At 35.2% G+C, this 16244-nt stretch overlaps 2 protein-coding genes across 3 annotated transcripts in view; one reads left to right on the top strand and one right to left on the bottom strand.

Moving 5' to 3' along the window:
* Gbeta5 (guanine nucleotide-binding protein subunit beta-5) overlaps nt 1-7835 on the bottom strand; it is a 46290-nt gene extending 38455 nt beyond the window's left edge. The window contains exon 1 of the mRNA XM_083140286.1: nt 7092-7835. Within this exon, the coding sequence (XP_082996412.1) occupies nt 7092-7215 (124 nt within the window). The 5' untranslated portion in view covers nt 7216-7835. The remainder of the gene's footprint in view (nt 1-7091) is intronic.
* Nucleotides 7728-16244, top strand: part of Bsg (immunoglobulin domain-containing protein Bsg) — a 29996-nt gene continuing 21479 nt past the window's right edge. The window contains exons 1-3 of one of the 2 annotated variants that reach the window (XM_083140264.1): nt 7728-8122; nt 11593-11883; nt 15082-15208. In XM_083140264.1, coding sequence (XP_082996390.1) covers nt 8059-8122; nt 11593-11883; nt 15082-15208 — 482 coding nt within the window. In that variant the 5' untranslated portion in view covers nt 7728-8058. The remainder of the gene's footprint in view (nt 8123-11592; nt 11884-15081; nt 15209-16244) is intronic. The other variant, XM_083140274.1, reaches the window with a different exon arrangement.

The raw sequence follows: 16244 nt of genomic DNA, 5'->3' as shown, positions 1-16244 counted from the left end.
TTGTTCTTTTTATATCTCTGAAACCACCTATACTATAGAAATACATTTAATAAATTTTGCAGTCTTCCTGTTTGATCTGTTAAATAAGCCAGTCAATAAAAATATAGTTGCATAGAAAAATCCTGATATAGTTGGATTCTCAAAAATATGTACAATCAGTGTTCTTGATACATTTAGCACCTGAGATAGTATAAATCAAAATCTAGTTAGTGTTGGCATGTGTGCTTCTGGTACATGTAGTTACTTGAAAAAGCAAATATTGATTGTGTAAAAAATAGCCTCCTTGTGAAACAATGAAAAATTAACATTATATCCTCATAGCATTAGTTACAACTCCTTCTTGCAGATTAACAAAGCTCTGGCGTGTGGTCCTACGTCACCTATAATCCTTTGTAAGGTTCGTGTTGTCCTATAAATTGTCGATATACATGCTAAGTCCCTAGTTACAGCCTAAGCTTTTAGTTTCAATCAGAGGATTTCAGTGTTCAAATAGTGATTGTAGCCTCGTATAATAAACCAAATGGAAATAACCCAAATGTTGATGCACCCAAAACACCCAGTAATACTTCTAAAATACCTTGAAAAAGGCTATAAGGCTAAATTATTCTTCTAGCATAGAAAAAAATTTAGCAAGTGGACCTATGGTCCATATAGTCAGTCGTCTGAGAACTTCTTCTTGTCCTGTGAATTGTCAATATATTGATAAATGGTTATATTTTTTTAAAATAAAAGAAACAATGTTCGTAAGCGTCCAGTTATGGACCCATCGGGAAAGGGATTTCAGTCTTTATAGACACATCATAATTTTCGTTACACTAAAAATTTGGCTTCGTATAAAAGCAAATAGTTGAAATGATAAACATTTCGTGTACTTTATCCAGTAAGCCTTAGCTAGAAATACAATAACAGCGTTACAGACATAAAAATTAAGCAAGCTTTGATATTCTAGTGGCACATAATAAATATAAAATATCCTTTAAAATACTCTGACAAATAGTTGTGGGTTATCTGAAATCAAAATTTTCAAGCCCTCTCTCCTGCATAAATAGGCTCTAGAATTCACTAAGCCTCAAAATAATATTGGGTACATAAAATAAAAAGCAGATGGAGAGTGATGCTGATCGCATCATCTCCAAACAGCAAAAACAAAAGTATATGGATGGAGCCCTACCTGATATATTTTGGAAACTTTACCTAGTATAAAAGTAACAAAATACTCAGCAAACTCTAAAATAAACAAACTTTCCTACGTAGCAGGCGTAACCGGACCTAAATAAATACATATAGAAATACAGAACCAAAAATAGCATAGTGGAAATCAGTAAACCCTAAAAGTACTTTTTTTAGTGTTTTTGAAAAAATTTAAATAAATACTAAACTCTAAGTTAAAAATTTGTAAATGTATACAAAACAAAATAAATAAAAATTAATACGTACCCTGCAAAAAATCAGTAAAAAAGTTGAAAACATCTCTTTGTGCATCCAAAACATAATAACAAATCCTTCCTGACTAGATTAAATTGTGTTATTTGAGTAATATTAAGCCTAAACTTGTAAAATAAAAGGGTAAAACTTGTCAAAACATACTTTTGCATCCAAAATATAATTCAAAACACATCTAAATTGTGTTATTTGAGTGGAAAGAAACCTAAACTTGGAAAAAATCTCTCTCTCTCTCTCTCTCTTTCTCTCTCTCTCTCTCTCTCTCTCTCTCTCTCTCTCTCTCTCTCTCTCTCTCTCTCTGTGTGTGTGTGTGATGGTGTGTCTGTGTGTGATGGTGTGTCTGTGTGTGTGTCTGTGAATGTTTGTGTGTGTGTGTGTGTCGAAAATGTAACTAAAAATCTTTCCTGAACAGATAGAATTGTGTTATTTGAGTAATAATAAGCCTAAACTTGTGAAATAAACAGATAGAAGTTGGAAAATGCGACTAAAAGTATTTCCTGAACAGATTGAATTGTATTATTTTGGTAATAATAAGCCTAAACTTGTGAAATAAACAGATAGAAATTGAGATCACACACTCTGTGTGTCGAAAATATAACTAAAAATCTTTCCTGAACAGATAGAATTGTGTTATTTGAGTAATAATAAGCCTAAACTTGTGAAATAAACAGATAGAAGTTGAGAACACACACTTTGTGTGTCGAAAATGTAACTAAAAGTCTTTCCTTAATAGTATAAATAGTGTTATTTAGGTTAAAAATAGGTACAAAATTGTAAATAATAAGTTAAAAAGTTGTAAAAAAATGTCTTTGCGAGTCCAAAATTTAATAAAAAATGTTGCCTGAATAGTACAAATAGTGTTATTTTGGTAAAAATTAACATAAAGTTGTAAAATAATAAATTAAAAATTGAAAAATGTTTTTTGTGAGTGCAAAATTTAATAAAAAATTTTGCCTGAATAGTACAAATAGTGTTATTTTGGTAATAATAAGCCTAATAAACAGATAGAAGTTGAGAACACACACTTAGTGTGTCGAAAATGTAACTAAAAGTCTTTCCTGAACAGATTGAATTGTGTTATTTGAATAATAATAAGCCTAAACTTGTGAAATAAACAGATAGAAGTTGAGAACACACACTTTGTGTGTCGAAAATATAACTAGAAGTCTTTCCTTAATAGTATAAATAGTGTTATTTAGGTTAAAAATAGGTACAAAATTGTAAATAATAAGTTAAAAAGTTGTAAAAAATGTCTTTGTGAGTGCAAAATTTAATAAAAAATGTTGCTTGAATAGTACAAATAGTGTTATTTTGGTAAAAATTAACATAAAGTTGTAAAATAATAAGTTAAAAAGTTGTAAAAAATGTCTTTGTGAGTGCAAAATTTAATAAAAAATGTTGCTTGAATAGTACAAATAGTGTTATTTTTGTAAAAATAAGGATAAGCTGTGAAAATGTTTGACATAAAGTCAAAATTTGGTAAAAAATAAACTCAAAATTAAGTTAAATAGCACACAGTAACATACATTTACTACCTAAATCAATAATCAAAGGGTCCTAGGTTCGTTACCCCGTGATAAAAGAAAATGGTGAAAACTGTAGGCCCCGTCCCTAATAGCTCTCCCTTCTTCATAGTACAGATAAAAAAAACCTGCGCTAAAGCGTCCTGTGCCTTGGAGGCAAACCTGAGCGGAATATTAATTGGCGGCGGAAACCGCATAGCTTCAGAGATTTGACCCTTGCTGCGCATTCTCAGACATTCTTTGTTGTCTGGTTGAATACCTCCCCTGCCCTACAGTATTGCATAGCTTTCCCCTGTTATTGCGTACTGGTTAACCTTGAAAAAACCGGTTCTGAAAATCTACCGACGCGTTCTCTGATTGGTGATTCAGATTCCTTCTTTGTTCTGACGTTGTGACGTCATTTGACCTTGAGCGCGCTTCCCCCAAAATTCTTTTCTCGTCTACCTGCGCGGAGTTCCCCTTGTCTGTCTGGCATCAGAGCGGAGTCGAGATTCGGATACAGTATTCTGTCTAACGTGTTGCACCATCGTGTTTCATAATATAATGCAATTATTGCATAGTACTAATTAATAACATTACATATCGCGGGTTCGAGTACCGGGACCGTCCCCAATCGTAATTGGACCTGTACCTACACCCATTACCACCGTACATAGCGGTTCATAAACCATAGAAAACTTATTTTCAATATTATAAACATTAATTATTATAGTTTCATACATTACATACTTTGCAGTAATGAATATAAAAACATATGCATACCGTTTAGTACCTCTAATTACCTTCTATATACATATTTTTCATAAAATAAATAAATATATATTCATAAAAAGTTATAAACATGCAAATACATAAATGTAAAGTATTCTAAGTACTTGCAAATGAATTCTAAGTACATGCGAATTAATTAAAACCCGTGCAAATAAGTTCTAAGTACGTGCAAATGAATTGCGAATATTAAATAGCGATTGACGTTAGCGCATTCCTCTTCTACTGATTTGATTTATTTTGCTTCGCCTTTTGTGCCACTTTTGACTAATTTGCGAAGATGGGGATGAGTGATGATATGATGAAATTTATGAATGGACACTGACAAGCATCCATGCCCAGGCCAGGATTCGAACCCGGAACCCCTGGCGTCGTAGCGCGATGTGCTAACTATTCCGCGGGTGAAGTTCAGCATATACTGTTTCATTGCTGCGGGCATGGTGTTTCATCTTATCATCATTAATCTAAAGATAGATATTTTAATAGTAGATAGTACAATGCAATAGTCGTGTATACATTGAGCACATTTCTTCTGTAGCTACAACGAGGAAGAAGTAAGAAGTCAAAGTGTTGATGCACACATGTTATCCGGAAAGGGACACGAGAAAATCACAGCCTCCCTGAATAGTGAAATTAAGGTAAAATTGCATATGTTGCACTTATATGTAATTTAATTCAGAGACAATACACTCCATAAATCGTTATATGAACCCATAAGTGCCGACTCCATGGGGCTTGGGGGCTCGAGCCCCCCCAATGTTAACGATGTGGGGTCAGAGCCCCCAAATAATTTTGCTTAAGAGGATGTAATGTATTATTTTGCTTCTCTTGTAAAGTTTACTCTGAATTGTGCCACATGAACTTAACTTTAAATACACATTTCAAATGTTCTAGACCATCAACTTTAGGGGGACTATGACCAGAGACAGCAAAACACATGACTTATTACTAGGGACGTGAAGTTTTCGTTTTAACGATAACACCGAAAAGTTGAGGAAAGCAAAATAAAGTGTTTAAAATGTATTTAGGTAGGTAAAGGGGGCAAGTTTCCGGTGTTTTGGAATCGGGTAATAACGCAAATTATGCAATTTTTCAGAATAACACAGAATTTTACACCTTAACGCGAAATAAGCAATATTAACTGAGGATAACCCTTCTTCTGATCAAAAAGAACTACCTGAAGTGAAGAAGTGCTATTCTGTCGTTTCTAGTCTAGCTGGTGATAGTTCGATTCCAAAGAGATTGTCACGCTTCATTTATTGCAGTTTGGCACAGACATGACTGACAAGTGTTTAACCTCGTCCTGAAATAGAATTCGCTCGGGGGAGGGGGGGGGGTAATTTCCCAGAAGGGAAATTTCGTAGGAACGGAAAAATGTTCAATGAGAAGCACCTGCTGTGATTCGGAGGGGGAGGGGGAAGGCGTGTATGTGTGGGTACACGAAACAGTATTTCGAGGTCGCAGAGGGATTTTTTGGCATTGTTATGGAAATATGATGTGTATGATTGTGTTCAAAGATTTGGGTGTTATTATTCAATAAACATTTCATATTTAGTGTCTGATGAGATGAAATAGTTTTCCAAATGGAAGAAATTTGGTCATTTCTCATAAAGGCAAGCCATAATTTTGTTTGTCATTAAAACTAAAATTTGTCACAACTTTCCAGAACCAACACAATGTGAAAATCTTACGTAAAACCCGAAAAACTGCATGTAAAAATAACACCGATTTTAAATTAATAACACTGAATTTTGCCCTAAACCGCGGGAAAAAACACCGAATTGCTGTAAACAATAACATCGAAATTTAGGGGAAAATCAAACGAAAACTTCACGTCCCTATATAATTATGTTATGAGTATTTGTTAACATTTTTACTAAAAAGAGTTTCAAAAGACGGTGTGCATGAACTAGGGGAGTTGATGGGACGTTCGGGCTACAAATGGCTCTCGTATGACATTCAGAACGAGATCATTGATATATTAGGGAGATCTGTTTTGCGCTCCATGGTAGCAGATATTAAAAAGTCGGGAATATTTTGCTATTATGGTTGACGAAACTTGTGACATATCCATCCATGAACAATTGACTAGTGTTGCTCACGGGACGAGACGGGACAGGCTTTTAAAAATTCGAGACGAGACGAGATTGATCATGTGTCCCGAGACAAACGAATACTTTCGAGACGAGACAGCATTTCACAGCATTTCCACGAGACGAGACAGGCCAAAGTCTCGTCTCGTGGGCAACACTACAATTGACATTCTGCATACGAACTGTGAATGACAATTTTGATATTTCTGACGAATTCATTGGCTTTTACGAGATTCCGAACACTGAGGCCAAAACGTAAAAGGGGGAGGAAGTTCAGTGATGAGAGCCCCTCCCCCAATTAGTTTGACAAGTCGGCGCCCCTGTTGAGCCTAATAATTACAAGACTTGCAAGAATGCCAGAATTTCGAATTCACGGACTGTTTCTAGAGATCATCAGTCTCGGAAGAAAATTGTCCATTTAGAAAAATCCTACGGGTGACACGCCAACAAACGTGTTTTTAATAAGCAAAAACATTTACAACTTATATTAATAAGGATATAAAAAGTTGATTCATTTCGAAACTTCCTCGTCAAGATTAGCCAAAAGTGGAAGAAAAGCAACATTATTTTTTTTTAAAAAAATCAAATTAAGTGGTGGTTTAGTCGGCAGGGCGTTTGACTGCCACACAGGAGACCTGGGTTCGATTGCCAGGGATGATCTATGATCGGAATTTTCCAGCCTTGTCCCCGCATAAAAAACCGTATCTGGGGCTCACCTAGCTTCAAATCAATGAGGGCAACCCTGGGGGGGGGGGGGTTAAAGGCGGCCGGAGCGTGCTGCAGATCACATCACCTCCAAAAAATAGCCCACACCCCCTAAATGCACAGGGAAACTTTAACCTTTTCCTACCTTATTCATAAAAATGGAATAATGAATGATTTATTTTAACTCGTTTTTCTGCCACTTTTGGCTAATCGCTAAGATGAGGATTAATGGTGATAAGATGAAATTGATGAAAGCACAATAACACACATATATGGACGTCACTAAACACAAGTCGTAGCCAACGAAAAATACCTTCGTTGGCTACGACACAAGTCCTACAGAAGATTATGCTGACTGTGGGTCCAGGCGCCAGAGCTTCGTTAGTTACGTGAGTCCCACAAAAATGGAATAAGAACGAAGAGTAAGTGAACTGAATAAAGCTAATAGACACAAGTTTTTAAAATGTGAAAAAATGGTAACATCAAATGCATTAATTAAAGAAATTACATGCATTCATTCTTTGTGAATATTTGTCAACATTAGCAAGTATTTACTCACGGGCTACGTCATTGAGCTTCTGCCTTTCCTCTTCCAGCTTTGCTTTGAGGGTTTCGGCTTCTTTTGTAAGTGCTTCGATACTTTCTGCTGGGCACTCGATATTCAGTCCCCCATCTGAGGCCATTGTATTGTTTTCGTCACGAATTATAATTAAGCATAAAATGCCGATGTTTTAAGAGGAATATGACAGTTGAATGTTTTCGTCTAACGCGCACGCTCAGTCTTGGGCTGGTCGAAATTGCTGGTAGGGAGTAGACGTTCTTCCGGAATCATGAAACAGGAAACAGTAGAGAACGATCGAATACAATCTTAGTCAACTGCTACCATTTCTTTCCTTGATGTAGCATATTCTTATTAGGTGTTATTCTTAACACGAATAATAATCAGCCAGTCATATTTGCAAGTCAAACAACGTCCTTATTTATCACCTTGAATATCCATATTATCTATTATCTCGCATACTTCCGAGTTCCCCTCTAGTTGTGAATTACGTGGTCTCGAATATGGTGACATATAGCACAGCTGTGTTTTACCGTTCATTTAACGCCATCTGCGTCAGCTGTTAACAAATCAGCTGAACCCGAATCATATTGCTTTTTGCACAAGCATTCGACTGCCCTTGCCTAGAGCGAATGTTATGTAATCGATGGGAGTGTTCTTCACTTCGCAACTGATTTCAATAAAATTCATTCCGTATTCCCTTATTTTGGACTAGGACTCGCACAATAGAATGTGTATGAGAAAATGAAAAACAATAGATGCTGAAGGACAATGAAAGCAAAAATAGTTAAAAACAATAAACGTACAGGAACATTTGCGAACTGCGCGTGCTCCACATGACAGATAGGCGGGGTGAAGGACGGCAGGCCCGATAGATCGTCACAGATCGCCATTTTTGTCTGTATCGTGTAGACGGTGAGCTTGTAAGGAGTGTAAATAAGTTTGTTAGAAGACTTCACTTTGCACAATGGTTGTAAGGTTAACGTTATGTTCGACCATTCTTTTTTGGATGTTAATTTCAGAATGCACGCGTAAGTATATAGCTACTTGTTCCTGTCTTTGCTTATTGTGAAGTACATGTACTCTACACCACTTGCTATTATTATTCAATTATTAATACAATTTGACTTGTAATTCACACGGGTAACATTATTATAACGTACGACAAGTAACGTTAAATAATTTGATTAGATATATTCTTGATTGCTGACAAGGTTGATACGCTAAGTGACAACGGCTATAAATACTATTATAGTGTTTATGCAATAGCACATTTCGAATTTGCATGAACATGGAGGCCTTGGGGAGTTTGTTTATGCTGGCTGGTGGCTATGAATAAAGATAAAATTGAAGATTTTTTAAGGTTGGAGCATAAAACATAGAATCCATTGCCCGGCATGCGTTTCTCTAAAATAAATATGAGGTGTTATTGCACATCATCATCTGCTTTTGACCGATTACAACATATTATTAGGTAAAATAGTGTAGCAATTATGAGTTATTCTAATGTAATTTTATGGACAAAATAACATCGGGAAATAAAGAAAAGATTACTGGGAACTAGAAGGCCTGAGCAAAAAGAAAACTTACGGAAGAAATAGCTTTGATTAATATTGAATCATATTTCTTCACTGTGTGTGTGTATAAAATATAAATTTTAAGTCTGTGACGAGGATTCGTCATGAGAGGAATTGAGAAAGATTTTTTTTTTTAATATATTGTGGGCAAGTAGGATTAGTTGATACTGGGAACAACCAAGCTTTGCATCGTGATCTAAACAGTTCATTCGAGCAAGTCAATTGCCTGTTAACCTCATTTGAGCTCGAGGCTGTAAACATTGTTCATCACAACTGGATTTGCTTAGAGTAGCATTTTGCAACAGAATATCTTTGCTAAAAGTTTAACTTGCAAAGTAATTCTTTTTGATACTTCTATTGAATCCTGTCAGCATCTTGAAAAAGTGATTCTATCGAATATACAAGGTCAGATAAATATAGAAACATGGATTTAAATGACATGCAAGTTTGAGATTGCATATTATGGATGTAATATCTCAAATCTTTTAGAGCCATTCTCAGTCAGATGAATGTGCATTTATTTACTGCTATTACACTTTTGTTTAGGCACACTGCTCTTGAGGCATTAAAATTTCAATATCCGCCAAACGTCTGAAATTCATTTCGGTAAGTACTTTCTCCTGTAAAAATAAAGAATTACATTTGACGGTTTTCAAAATGTTACCACTTTTTTATTGCAGTTTTAATCTCTGAGAAACGTCTCAAATTCGTTTTTCTTATTTTTCACATTGGTACTTGCATATTCTGCATTGCTGAGGATTCGTGAAGGTGGCATTTGGCATTTTTCACGCAAATAATCTCAATTTTCGACATATCGAGTAATTCTTGTTTGTTCATTTTCACTTTGCGTTACACACAATATGGCGGAGAAATCTTGACTAGCATTGTCGATGATCAGTGGTTATGCAGTGTTGCAACCTTCTTCATCGAAAAATACCTACTTTCGTGTTACTGATTTTGTATTTTTTTCCAGGTTCGAAAACCCCACAAAACATGCACGGATAGCCCCACACACCATTCATAAATAACCCCACGAACCATGCACGTAGCCCTACACACCATTCATAAATAGCCCCACGAACCATGCATGGCAAGGTTAGGTTAGGCAAACATAGTTAAAATTGTTATTAAACATCAGAAAAATTAAAGATAATTCTGCAACGTTTACACAGTTACAAAACAGCGTGGTTAGAAACACTGCCTGGATGTTACGCCATCAAACGCATGCAACATTTGGTTCACGTAGTAGAAGGACATAGATGCAACAGCTTTCGTGTATCGGAGAGACATTAATCTTGAATAATACATGATTTACCAGCCAAATAAATTAAACTAAAAACACTTCCACGACCTTTGAAAAGTCTACGGAAAGTCAGTTCGGTAAGTACTTTCTCCTGTAAATTTGAAGAAATACGTTTCTCAGAGATTAAAACTTGACCGGATGTGGTGGAAGTTGGTTAACACATGTGGTTTTCATAATTAAGAGACACACTGGACAAGTATCAGTATATCCATACCTCAGTATCAACTCGGGCCTAATTTAATATTTATTCACATATTAAAGTATATAAGGGAGACACTGTGATCCAGTTAGTGGGACATCTGACTGCCACAGGTGACCCAGGTTTGATTCCCAGGATGATCCTAGTATCTACTAAATGGGGCTGCGTCCGGAAATCCTACACCCTCGATTTCTACCACATTTCAAATCTTTTCGTCCAAAATGAAGTTTCTTCCAAGAAAGGGTGTTCTTAACTAGTGCAGAAGGAAATTTTTAGAGATCTACGTGCTACGAAACTTAATTTTTGTAATATGAAAATTCCTTACGTACGTAACGTGATTACGGTTTTTCAGGGCTTCCATCATAGATTCCTGTCACAGGCGCATGTCTACACATTTTCTTTGGTACTTGTTTACTATCTTTCGGACAGATTTCGTACATAGCGCCACGAACCATTTTCGGTAAGTTTAGGTTAGGTAGGGCCACGCATAGGTTACAATAGTTAAAAATTGGTTTCGAAAAAAATATTCGTAGCCCCACACACCATTCTCGCATAGCCTCACAAACCATTGACGCATAGCCCTACAGGTGTCCGAAGGATAGTAAACATTTACCTTTTCTTTTTCTTAATAATGAATTGTGAATGTTTATTTTTTGGTACCTTCATAATGTTGGAGTGAATTGTCGAAAAATAGTGTTGGGCAGGTTCTAACATGCCTTTAAAGGGACTCTATAGAAAATGGTGGGTAGCCGGAGGGCCGTGGTAGTGGTAGGGGCGGTAGGTCAATTACCCCAGGGGCGGAGCCCGGAATCTCTGTGCAATTTGGGTCAATTTTTATGAAATTTTTTGTTTAGCCCTGAAAAAGGGACTGTTATATATCCATCGATACGGGTGCGGGTGGCTGCTACGAAACTGACATGGCCGCAAGTAGACTTCCACCTCGCAATTTTAAACGGCTGTATCTCCACTTTAAACAGCTGTACACTCGTAAATATTTGTTTCCACGCTCCATAATTTTGTTTTGCACAATTTGCAACACACAATCTTCCTAAAAAAATTTCACTACAGAAATCAAGGGTGTAGGATTTCCGGATGGACCCCTAAATGATACTTGGGGGTAAAGACAACTGGAGCATGGTGCTGATTGCATTACCTTAACTGTCAGAGATTGACAGCAGTGGCTGGTCGAAATTAGGTAAAGGGCTGGCTAATAGGGAAAAATGGGATAATAGAGAAAATTAGGTCAATAGTTACACACACTTATTATATGCCTGTGAACCATAATTTGTATACTTTAAAGGATATAAAGAATGTATTTGATATTCAGCTTTTAACATGCACACAGACAGACCATGCATTGAAATTGTTTAAGGAATGTGAAGTTATTCATAGTTCCCTGTTACCTTTTATCTTCTGTTATAGGCCCAGGAGTCAGTTCGGATTTTGACTATGTCCAGTATCAAGGTGACCGTGTGGTATTCGAGGGTAAAGGCTTTTCAATAAGATGTATTGTTAGTCAGTACGAAACAATTAAGTGGCAGAAGAATGCTACAGATATAATTGATGATGAGCTTGGGTATAAAATTTATTATTCAAGTTCCGGCAGTAGACTTGTCTCAGATCTTGTTGTAGCAAATGCAAAATCGTTTCATTCTGGAAGCTATCGGTGTGATACGTTGTCTAAGAAATCCCATCGAGTCTTTGTGCTGAGTGGTAAGATTTTTAATTTCTACAGGCATCGTGATGGATGAAATCTTTGACTTTTGAGAATGATAATGCTGGTTGTTTTCTCTTTTCTCCATAACACATACTCTCGTGTTCATTTCTTAATGGTTGCATATTCTTTCAGGTGCTTAGTAAATGTTGAAACAGTACAGTCATACTGATCTGTAGGGAGGTAGTCAGTTGTTTGTTAAAACATATTTTCTCGTGGATTTTATTATTTATGTGGTTCTGAATTTTCAACATATATTGCTTTTTCTACCTATCTGTTAATCACAACAGTGAGGGTGAATTTTGATTGGATGAAAGATGAATTTGTATCCTTATTTCAGGTTGCTTTTCTGCCTCTTAGGCTATTTGTGATTGAGATGAATGATGATTAGATGGAATTGATGAAGGGATAATCGTAAAGGAACACCTATGCCCACTCCAGGACTTGAAGCTGGCAATTTTGAGAGTCCAGCATCAAATGTTCTTTGCCACCAATGCAAAGAAAGGGGGTGAAGAAACACAAAAGGAAATGTTGCGACAATAGTGTAAAGAGGCATGCAAGCAACATAAAGTGAGAAAAATGGCAACGAGTGTAAAAGGAAATGTCCATGCCTTACCCACAATTCAAACCATTATGCTGACCACTGCAAAGGACCAACTTCCACATGATTGGAATGTTTCATTTTTCAAGTCTCTATGGATACACATTAGATTCTGAAAGCATATGACATCATTAGAAAATATTCTTTGTAACAGTTTTCAAGTGGAAATACCTTTTGGATCAGGTATATTGAGTTTCAAGTGTTCAAACATTTGAATTTTTGTTGTGTGTGATGAATGGAGTATTGATACTTCGTGAATAATAAATTAACATGCTCCTATGCATGATAATAAGATTGCTCTTGTATATCTGTACTAATATAAGAGTGTGGAAGTAATTGCAATTGTCGCAGTAGTCTGCTGTGCCAAGAAGACAAACCTAGGAATTAACATGCATGGATGTGACTTCTGTAGAATTAAATTGCTATGTTGTTTCATATATTAATTTAACTTTTATTTGGTGGTATTAACGAATATTTCCACAATATGATGAAAACAGGGTAGCACACTAGAGTTTTACATAAGATCCAGGCTATTTTGTGGCACCCCACGCTTGCTCTAGCAGAAACTGCAACACAACAATTTGTTGTGGCGTAGGAACAGTGATCATAGTGTCAAAATTGATAATTTTCAAGCCTCTTCTTCCCATCCTAGTTTCAGAGAAAGTTTGCAACACTTAGAATGTGCAAGGTTAAGTGCCTGTTCTACATTTAACCTTATACGTTTTACCTCTGCATATGAATGAGGGGGCAGGAATTTAAAGAAGGCAAGAACTGTACTTGAGTTGTCTTTTGTTCAATCATTGGTATGCCCAAGGGGTTGACAGTGTTATAACTCCTTCTCTGTTGACCAGTTTTTCCCTTTCAGAACAAGACTGCTATGGAAAATACACAACCCTCCCCACTTCAGTCATCCCCCCTCTACAAAATTCATTGTGCAGTTGATTACAAGGTCTTGTTTTAAAATTTAGTTCTGTGTTGGGTTCACTTAGCTAACAACTTGATTCATTGATTTACAAAACATAAATTTATTAAATTTTTTTGAAGTTTCATTCAACAAATCTGCAATTGAAATTACTAATTTATTATTATTATTGTGCATGCTATGTTGCTGAAAAGTGTGTTTTATTCCATGATTAGTTTTTGAAGGTCAATTATGCTTTAAATTTTAATGTAGTGTGTATATTTACTTACACTAAGTAAACTTTATGTACTTATTCTTCATGTGAAAATAAAAGAAGTACATCATAGTATTTATGTAGACACTAAGTTGGGTGTGTTAGTTTGTATTCAGATGCATTGAATGACATCTGACATTGTCTAGTGTGCAATAGTAAATTATGTTTCCCTCAGTGACCAAGGAGTTAGCATACATATGAAACCTAGGTAAGGCATGTATGTTTATTCTTGTCTTATTCTTTAACTGCCCCCTCCATTTACTTGTTGTGTGTTCAGCTATCAGTAGCGGGTGTACTGTACATGTGTACAGTAGTCAACAGTTTTAAGCGCCATTCAATGATCAAGCTTTTAGCACTAGAGTAAATTCCTGTATAATGGAACCTGCACAGTGATTCTGTACAGTGTCAAATTTAAATTACAAGTTGTGCAATATGCAAAAAAGCACATTGCCCTGGAAATCCTGAAACACCCTGATAAGGGGAAATCTAGAAAAAAATCCAAAATCTGGGAAAAGTCTCAGAATAACACTTTAATTTGCTATGACAGGCATTCATATATTAAAGAAGAAATATTTTAAAATAATATTTCCTGTTTAACTGGAACCATATTTCCACTTCAAAAAACGTAATAAATTAAAACTACAGAATGACTTAGAATTTGTTTTAAAATAACATGAAAAGTGAAAAAAAAGAACAAAGCCTGAATTACAGTAAAACCTCGTTAATCCGGACTAATGGGGGATAAGTTGACTGGTTTAGCGAAAGTCCAGATTAACTGAAATAACCTAAAAGAACAGTAGAAAGTGCATTAAAACACTGTGTATAGCAACAAAACAAATTTATTATGGTGTATTTAAAGGGCATAGGCCTAAATACACTGTATAGTACAGTAAAAATTCTGCGGGAAACAGAATTTCATTCAGTGGTTGACGACTGCCTTTTCTTTGGGAAGTTCTCTTGTTGACTTCTAGCCATTTTTTTTATTGTGCCTTTTTCCTGTTTGGATTAAGTGAAGTCCTGCTTATCAGGGTCCAGATTAACGGGGTTTTACTGTATGTGTATTTCAGTACAAATATCCTCATAGGAAAAATTGATTGTACTTCAGTGCCAAAAATTACTTACCCTAGTAAGTTGCCATGCTACAGTGTGTCTATTTGTGCTATATGCAAAAGCTTTGACAAGAAACTATTGTTGAATAAGAAATTTTTCCACATTATTTTGAATAATTGTCTAAATTTAATATGTTCCAGCACTTGCGTACTGTTAAGTGACACAGTGAACACACACAAAAAAAGAATTTCCTCTTTATGATTATTAAGAATGTCAGCACTACATTTATTCAATATTAAACTATCAGTGTTACCGTTGGTTCCACAAGTCCTCTTTGGAACAAGTTCTAATGCAATGTTTGTACCTTCTAGCTAATGCTGTTCAACCCAACTGTGATAGAGATGGAGAGGTTTGCATGAAATTAGTTCACTTCAACAAGGATTTGCAACTTCAGTGTAACGTTTCAGATTCTTCTCCTGAGCAGTATACGATTGGTTGGTAAGTATGCAGCCTTTGCTAGGTATGCAAAAATTTATTAAATATTTATTGAATCTCTGTATATAAACTTCCATAAAAAGTTTATCAGCTTGTGCCTTCTTGTAAGTGATATGATGATGATGAAACAAGAAGCTAGTGTTGTGAGCAGGGAGGATAAAAATCATGATTTTTATTTAAAAAAATATTTTTTGATGATTTTTTTATTTAAATTGATTAATTATTTTAAAACAAAGAACACGCTTAAAATTGCATGTCTGGTTTTTGGCACCATACATATAGATATATGTTTGTCTATACAAAAGGCTTTTTCTGGTAAGCGGCCCTGTAAAATATTTGAACAGTTTGATTAAAGCAAATAAAAAATTATATGTAAGTATAAATTTTTCTGTTTCTGATACTGTATATATGAACCTACTATGGATAGGTTTGTTGAATGAGTTAATGAAACTATAATATTTTTAGTAACTTTTCTTCCAGTGAAAATAAAACATTCTGGATGTACTCTATAATTGGAACTTAAAATATTTTTTAAAGTCGTCGTAGCTGAATTTAGCAAAATATCAGCTGCCATTTTTATTTACATTTAATGATGACACGATTTACCATTTAACTTGATTAGTATTTTGTATATTTTTCTGCACAAAAGGTTTGCTATTCTTGCCTGTAAGAATTATTGAATTTTAAATCAGATAAATTTACATATTAAATTTCCTTTCATGTGAACTTCACTACATATATTTTGTTTCCTTTCCTTTCTTAGAGCCTAATAAACACCATTAAATGATTAAGATATTAATGTACTTTCACCAAAAGTGATTCTGATATTAACAAAATCCGTATGTACATTATTCTATAAATTTTTATTTTAGGTGATTTAAATTAACCTGCTTTAAATCAATCCACCTTTGTTGTGGGTATATACCGTCAGAATCACAGTAGTCAAATGTGTTGCCAGTAAAGTAAACCACATACTTCATTAATGTGTTGACATTTGAATATTTTTTATGTAAATTTTGTGGACAAGAATACTTAACTA

This window comes from Lepisma saccharinum, chromosome 1 (assembly GCF_977018435.1).
Source record: "Lepisma saccharinum chromosome 1, izLepSacc3.1, whole genome shotgun sequence".
Classification (NCBI taxonomy): domain Eukaryota; kingdom Metazoa; phylum Arthropoda; class Insecta; order Zygentoma; family Lepismatidae; genus Lepisma; species Lepisma saccharinum.
The sequence above is the reverse complement of the archived record's forward strand: the minus strand, read 5'-3'. Positions and strand labels throughout refer to the sequence as shown.